The sequence below is a fragment of the Oncorhynchus tshawytscha genome, linkage group LG20, assembly GCF_018296145.1.
Source record: "Oncorhynchus tshawytscha isolate Ot180627B linkage group LG20, Otsh_v2.0, whole genome shotgun sequence".
Lineage (NCBI taxonomy): Eukaryota > Metazoa > Chordata > Actinopteri > Salmoniformes > Salmonidae > Oncorhynchus > Oncorhynchus tshawytscha.
This window is the reverse complement of record NC_056448.1, coordinates 22930765-22939043: the sequence shown is the minus strand read 5'-3', so window position 1 is coordinate 22939043 and position 8279 is coordinate 22930765. Positions and strand designations below refer to the sequence as shown.

The 8279-nt window shown below is 43.1% G+C and overlaps 1 protein-coding gene across 2 annotated transcripts in view; it reads right to left on the bottom strand.

The window, feature by feature from the left end:
- Positions 1-937: 937 nt before the first annotated feature.
- Positions 938-8279, bottom strand: part of LOC112220396 (ephrin-A5b) — a 61652-nt gene continuing 54310 nt past the window's right edge. Inside the window, exons 3-5 of one of the 2 annotated variants that reach the window (XM_024382273.2) lie at positions 4792-4857; positions 4571-4654; positions 938-4272 (exon numbers count right to left, since the gene is read on the bottom strand). In XM_024382273.2, the coding sequence (XP_024238041.1) occupies positions 4148-4272; positions 4571-4654; positions 4792-4857 (275 nt within the window). In that variant the 3' untranslated portion in view covers positions 938-4147. The remainder of the gene's footprint in view (positions 4273-4570; positions 4655-4791; positions 4858-8279) is intronic. The other variant, XM_024382274.2, reaches the window with a different exon arrangement.

The following is an 8279-nucleotide window of genomic DNA, read 5'->3' as shown; positions in this document are numbered from 1 at the left end:
CTCTAGCGACTCCTGTGGCAGTCCGGACACATGCACACTGACACGGTTGCCAGGTGTACAGTGTTTCCTCTGACACATTGGTGAGGCTGGCTTCCAGGTTAAGTGGGCATTGTGTCCAGAAGCAGTGCAGTTTCAGAGGATGCATGGCTCTTGACCTTCGCCTCTCCCAAGGACAAGACTGTAACTACCAATTGGGGAGAAAAAGGGGTGTAAAAAAAAGATACACATTAAAAAACTATTCACAGGTCTTCTGCCTTAAATGAGGCAGCTCTTTTCTCCACCAATCTTGTATACTGTTGTTCAACTGTGTCTTGTTGTTGAAGACAAAACACATGATCGTTATAATGATTCTCTCTTGATTGAGAACTCTCTGTTCTTTTTCCTTAGTTGTTGTTTGGTTCCCAGGGTCACTATTAGGATGTAGCCTAAATGTCGGATAAGGTCTCTGAAGCTCTCACTTGTATTGTAATTGGCAGAGATATCAGAACATGAACTACACTGCTGTTTGGCAAAGGGCTTCAGTGTCAAAACCACGGTCTGCTCTCATGAGAGAGAGAGAGAGGGGGGGGTGAGAGACAACACGGAGAGAAAGCAAGGGTAATGAGAGCGAAGCCTAGCAGCTTTTGGCAGAGATCCTAGGAAATCACTCAACACATTGCAGGTTCAAGCATGATTGTTTGAAGTTGTGTTGTTTTTCTATTTGTGAATTCATTTCAGATAATAGAGTGACAGCTGTTCAGTAGTAGGGCGTGTAATTAAACAACTTTGTATGCCTAACGCATACTGCTAATTGACAGTTGTTGTCATCTCTTCCATTTTTGTCAAAGAGCAATGAACAAAAGCTTGGCATCTATTGGATTTTCCATCCATTAGGCAAAACAGTTGAGATTCAATTTACATAAAAAGGCAAAGATAATACAAATGAGAGACACAATAATTACAACAATGACAAATAACTTTTATTAAATCTTTTTTTGTAGTTAGTCATAGCTGCTCCAACACATTTGTGTATTTACAAATAATGGCCTTCGTATGAAATACAGTACATTTGCAGAACATTCTGGTGAAGAGAGTTGGACCGGGGAGAGAGGGAGGAGTTACAACAGTCTGGGGAGGTGAGGACAATAGGGCTGGGATAACAGACCGTCACTGGGGACAGGGACAGAGGACAGGGACAGAGAACAGGGACAGACAACAGGGACAGAGGACAGCGACAGAGGACATAGGAGGGCACAGTGGTGTCAGGTTCAGGCTACATGGCTACAGTAACAGGTGCCAAGTGAAGAGCTCCTCCTAAAAGACTCAATTCACCCTGTAACACAACTGCATCTCATACTGTACATCAACTTTTGAATGGAAAATTACACAAGTTAACTGATTCATGACATTGTGATATGGACAGAAAACCAACACTTAACAAGCTTTACAAAATCTCCTGAATTCAGATCACAACATGGTGCTGCTGACTACTGAAGCTTCCTCTGAAACCATTGTAGTGAAGATTAAGAGGGACCACAGACACACTAAGCATGTACAGGGACTCAAAACATTAGGCACCTAAACCACATTTCAGATGCAAATACTACTAAGCTCTGGTCAAAGAGGAGGGCAATGGGAGTGCAGTATGGTCTTGGATGAGCATGGATGGATATAGTGCACTTCCAATAGTAGAGCCCTTAACTTGGGCACTTCAACCTCCACACACACACTATAACATTGATATGTGAAAACCTTACACAAAAGATATGGACTGTAACATTGATCATGTTTCTCCTACTAAAAGATATTAAACAAATGTAATCAACAGTTTTTGATATCCAACATTGACTTTATTCTCTCACTAACAGCATTAACAATGTGTCTTTGTTAACTGCGGTTGTCCTTCAAAGAGGTGTGAGATCCACTGCTCTAACACTACGTTATATGAGACTACAGCTGGATACACAGTATCCACGAGACAAGCTGATCCGTGTTTCCCAACATTGACTGGCTGAAGTGAATGATGTCAGTCACAATGAATTTCAGCTTTTCTTATTTAAAGACTTGTTCAAACTGAATCCCACACTTGCAGCCAACAGAGGCAGAGGCTAATGTATTTCTCAGTGATAGTCCATCCCCTTTACAGAGGATGTGAGTTGGTGTCAGTACACTAAATAGACTGTGTATCAGACAGTGAAGGGAAATATTTACCGTGTTCCTGTGTTTGAGAAGCCCATCACTATTGATCTCAGCTGGCCTTTTCTCTCTCCTCATTACTCATTCCAGTCCTCTGGTGGTAAAAATTACCTCTGGGCTGAACAGGACACCCCTCTCTCCCTGCTAGTGAACCTATCCAGAGACTGAATAGGACACCTCTCTTCCTCACTCTCTCTCATCTCTCGTTCTCCCTCCTGGTGGTCGATTTTTCTCATTCCAGAAATAACTAGCGCATGGCCCCCCAGCATGTGGTCTGCTTGGACACCGCTCCTCACGACATCAAAGACACGGCTAAATCACACTAGAGCTGCAGCTGCTACAGATGAAACCAACGTTGCCACAACCTACCTTCAACTTTTGGAGAAACGTTGGACCTGTTGGAACGTGTGGGTTGATCATCACTGAATGGTCGCTAACCTATCAATATCAATGAAGGTTTTTGTTGTTTGCTTGGGGGAAAACTCAAGAATATTACTAAGAACATAATTGAAACTAATCGTACTAGTTATAGAGTCATCCCTGAACTTTTTGTTTATGTACAGTACATAATTGTAGTTTTGTAGAGGTTATGACAATGTTGAAAAGAAGTAGTGGATGGTAATATGGGCTGACTTGTTAGGACACATACAGTTTGTGTTTACTGTTACAGGGAAGAAACACAGTTATAACACACATTCTTACACCCTGTTACAACATCCAACTATGTCCTCTTCCCTGAACTCTGTTAGATAAAAACAATCCAATTCCATTTTGAGTCCAAGCCCAGATATTACATGTGTATGAAATATAACTACACCTTTCCAAAATAAAAAGAGAGACTGGTGCTTTTAAGTGGTGGGATGTTTTGCGCTTGTCTCTGCACTAGTTACAGTGACTGAACCAGAACAACCAGAAAAGGGAAAGAGCACAAGGACTCAACAATAAATAGGAAAATACATTTGCCTGACAAAATACCATATCAACTCCCAGGCTCCTCGCAAATATACACCCGTGTTGCTTGCTAAATTTGAATTACGTGATTCATTTAAAAAATACATGAATTGATCACTAACTCCCCTAAAAGGACACAAATTGCTAAACATGAGTGCTTCTTTTTTTCCGGTTCAGCTAAGATCGTTCAGTCCCAGTCTCTGAATCATCAAATCCAACCCCCATCTCATGAACTTCTAATGGACTCTTCAAAGGCAAGAAAATAACAAGAGCCCCCTCCCCTTGGCAACAGGACTTCTCCAAGCAACAACCATGGCTCTGGATCCTTGATTCACCATTGATTGACCAGCATGCCTTGTCCTCATTTGATTGGCCAGTATGTCTTGGCCACATTTGATTGGCCAGTATTCCTTTGCTTCATTGCCATTGGCTGATCTGATCAGTCACAAGCCATCTTCAAATGATCATAGTTATTCGCTGTAAGACTTCATCATATTCTCAATCAAAGTCATTTGGGGGCTTGAAAAAAAGTTATTTTTAGTAGTTCTTGTTCCGTTGTTTCATCTTGCAAAAGGTATGGTGGGACCACAGAGGAGAGAGTGATTGTGTGTGTGTGTGTGTGTGTGTGTGTGTGTGTGTGTGTGTGTGTGTGTGTGTGTGTGTGTGTGTGTGTGTGTGTGTGTGTGTGTGTGTGTGTGTGTGTGTGTGTGTGAGAGAGAGAGAGAGAGAGAGAGAGAGAGAGAGAGAGAGAGAGAGAGAGAAATGATGGGGACAGCAAATTCACTGGGATACTATGACCTTCAAATATTAACATCTACAGGAAAGTAAAATGACAAAATGAGAGTCAAAAAGGCTTTTGGCATCTTAACTCCCCAAAGCAAAGTTTATAAAAAGGTCTTCCCCCTTAGAAGTCCACCTCTCCCCGGCACTCAGACTGTCTTTTAAAAAGTGCACCTTGGGGGTTGTATGGTCCAGTCAGGTCGAGTCCACTCCGCCCTGTCTAAAACCCTCAGGCTGGGCGCTATAAAGACAAGATGGCTGCACAGAGAACCAGGGCGGAGGTGACCAGCAGGCCAGTGGTCTGAACCCGGCCCACCGAGTTGACGTCACCTCGGGACGGCTCGGCTGATTCGTGACTGGTATCATCTAGATGGAGGAATAAAGGAGGGAGAGAGGAGGAGATAAGAATCCCTGAGACATCAAGAGATATCATCATTTAGCTGCAACGACTGAAACATTAATGTATGAAATGGAGTGGTGGCTTTGTCATTCCATCAACTTTCTATGTGACTGACTCATCCATTCAGCTGGTACAATGGGAAACTATGAGCCCCTTCGGAATTCTGTATTAGGAAATATAATTTGTCATACCCGGGTACACAGACACTCTCAAGCATGCAGGCAGGCACGTACCCCTACACACAGTTTATGGAGTCTTACAAACCTCTTGGTTCTAGGGAATTGTCCACCCTCTCATTGACGTCAAAGACCCGATCGTGAACACTGACAGTTTTCACACAATTGTCTGCAACAAAAGGAAAGGGTGGGACGTGAACATTCACAGCGAGCCCAAGATTGATATTCGACTCTCACACAATGCATTTAAAGTTTTTTCACAGTTTGAAAGAAATAGAAAATAGAATGTTCTTTCAGAAATCCACTTACTTGCTGGTCTGACGAACACCTTCAGTCGAAGGCAACTTCTCCTTCCATTGTCAGCAACGGTGGATGCTGTGAAAACAGTTCAGTTATGTTAGGAACAATGCTTATAGACATACGTCAAACAGAGAGCTATCACACCCCAAACAAGGTGAAGATTCCACTGACTTGAAGGTTCTCAATGGATGCAATTTGTGATAAATGTAGCATACTGTCTGTCGATCAAACGCCTGAAACAGAAATCTATTGGCTCAGAGTAACATCACCATCTGCTATGAAGTATTTGATTGGCTGCAGAGACCATCAAAACTTGACACTGAGTTCTATTAGCAGTAAATTAGCACAACCCTGCTGCACAGACGTCAACTCTGGATAACTAGAATATGACAGCTGCTTCACTAAATCTCAATGGTGGCAAGTCACTTCGACTCAGGCCGCTCCAACTTCTGACCTGCAACAACTAGACAATGTCACCTAGGACATAGTCACCAAACAAGACTGCGGCGGTTTCATAGTGTGATGTCTTGAGAAGCAATAGTTCTGAAGTCCCCATCATTCTTCTATACGGAAAGTAGGTTGTGACTGAGATCTTGTTCTTGTTGCTAGTTTGACAGACTCTGACCTGTGCTTGTATTAATCTATAGAATGGCTCTGTTCTTCTCCCACCCCACCCAGACAGTGCTCTGTGGGCCTCTGTGTTCTGACCACATCATTTCCGGGCCTGCCTGGGGTCTCAAGCTGCTCTTAATCTAGTCATAAACCCCCACCAACCCCTCAGGGCACCATCATGCTGTGTGTGTGTGTGTGTGTGTCAGAGAAAGAGCGAGAGAGAGCGAGAGCGAGAGGCAGTTTGTCCTATAGACTATCCCATATCCTGAGATTCTCTTCTTCAAGCAGCAGTCATCGAAATTGTTAAAAGGTTTTGAAAACAATTCTAAAAAAATACAACAGCACAATGGATTAAGATACTCCAAACGTTTAGAATTTAAAACATCTATCAGATATTGACAAAGCACAACACATTTTACTCGTGCGGGCAAATAATGAGTTCAGGGATTTTGGTGGGAATCCAGGTATTCAATTTATTGTAAAAAAATTGTTTATTTGATACACTGCCGATTTTGCAGGTTTTCCCACTTTACAAAGCATGTAGAGGTCTCTAATTTTCATCATAGGTACACTTCAACTGTGAGAGACGGAATCTAAAACAAAAATCCAGAAAATCACATTGTATGATTTTTAAGTAATGAATTAGCATTTTATTGCATGACATAAGTATTTGATACATCAGAAAAGCAGAACTTAATATTTGGTACAGAAACCTTTGTTTGAAATTACAGAGATCATACGTTTCCTGTAGTTCTTGACCAGGTTTGCACACACTGCAGCGGGGATTTTGGCACACTCCTCCATACAGACCTTCTCCAGATCCTTCAGGTTTCGGGGCTGTCACTGGGCAATACGGACTTTCAGCTCCCTCCAAAGATTTTCTATTGGGTTCAGGTCTGGAGACTGGCTAGGCCACTCCAGGACTTTGAGATGCTTCTTACAGAGCCACTCCTTAGTTGCCCTGGCTGTGTGTTTCGGGTCGTTGTCATGCTGGAAGACCCAGGTACGACCCATCTTCAAAGCTCTTACTGAGGGAAGGAGGTTGTTGGCCAAGATCTCGCGATACATAGCCCCATCCATCCTCCCCTCAATACGGTGCAGTCGTCCTGTCCCCTTTGCAGAAAAGCATTCCAAAGAATGATGTTTCCACCTCCATGCTTCACGTTGGGATGGTGTTCTTGGGGTTGTACTCATCCTTCTTCTTCCTCCAAACACGGCGAGTGGAGTTTAGATGAAAAAGCTACATTTTTGTCTCATCAGACCACATGACCTTCTCCCATTCCTCCTCTGGATCATCCAGATGGTCATTGGCAAACTTCAGATGGGCCTGGACATGCGCTGGCTTGAGCAGGGGGACCTTGCATGCGCTGCAGAATTTTAATCCATGACGGCGTAGTGTGTTACTAATGGTTTTCTTTGAGACTGTGGTCCCAGCTCTCTTCGGGTCATTGACCAGGTCCTGCCGTGTAGTTCTGGGCTGATCCCTCACCTTCCTCATGATCATTGATGCCCTAAAAGGTGAGATCTTGCATGGAGCCCCAGACCGAGGGTGATTGACCTTCATCTTGAACGTCTTCCATTTTCTAATAATTGCACCAACACTTGTTGCCTTCTCACCAAGCTGCTTGCCTATTGTCCTGTAGTCCATCCCAGCCTTGTGCAGGTCTACAATTTTATCCCTTATGTCCTTACACAGTTCTCTGGTCTTGGCCATTGTGGAGAGGTTGGAGTCTGTTTGATTGAGTGTGTGGACAGGTGTCTTTTATACAGGTAACGAGTTCAAACAGGTGCAGTTAATACAGGTAATGAGTGGAGAAGAGGAGGGCTTCTTAAAGAAAAACTAACAGGTCTGTGAGAGCCGGAATTCTTACTGGTTGGTAGGTGATCAAATACGTATGTCATGCAATAAAATGCAAATTAATTACTTAAAAATCATACAATGTGGTTTTCTGGATTTTTGTTTTAGATTCCGTCTCTCACAGTTGAAGTATACCTATGATAAAAAATTACAGACCTCTACATGCTTTGTAAGTAGGAAAACCTGCAAAATCGGCAGCGTATCAAATACTTGTTCTCCCCACTGTATATACAATGTCTTATTGTATCAGGTATTTTTAAATATTTTGTGTTAATACAAAGAAAATGATATGTGCCTCATTTGCATAAACAATGTATTTGCATGCATTCATTCTAATCAAATCAAATGTTATTTGTTTTAAGAAAAAGACATGTTACGAATGTATTTATTAAAATAAACTGAAGTTAAAAAAAATAAGAAAATAGAAAAATAACAAATAATTAATGAGCAACAATAAAATAACAGTAACTAGGCTACATATAGGGGGTACTTCATTAACATCAAGGGGTGGAACAAAGGCTGCAGCCACCAAACACCTGCTCTGTCTACCTTACCTGCTCTGTCTACCCTACCTTCTCTGTCTACCCTACCTGCGCTGTCTACCCTACCTGCGCTGTCTACCCTACCTGTACTCACCTGCACTGTCTACCCTACCTGTACTCACCTGCTCTGTCTACCCTACCTGTACTCACCTGCACTGTCTACCCTACCTGTACTCACCTGCTCTGTCTACCCTACCTGTACTCACCTGCACTGTCTACCCTACCTGTACTCACCTGCTTTGTCTACCCTACCTGTACTCACCTGCACTGTCTACCCTACCTGCACTGTCAACCCTACCTGCACTGTCTACCCTACCTGCACTGTCTACCCTACCTGCTCTGTCTACCCTACCTTCTCTGTCTACCCTACCTGTACTCACCTGCACTGTCTACACTACCTACACTGTCTACCCTACCTGCACTGTCTACCCTACCTGTACTCACCTGCACTGTCTACCCTACCTGTACTCACCTGCTCTGTCTAC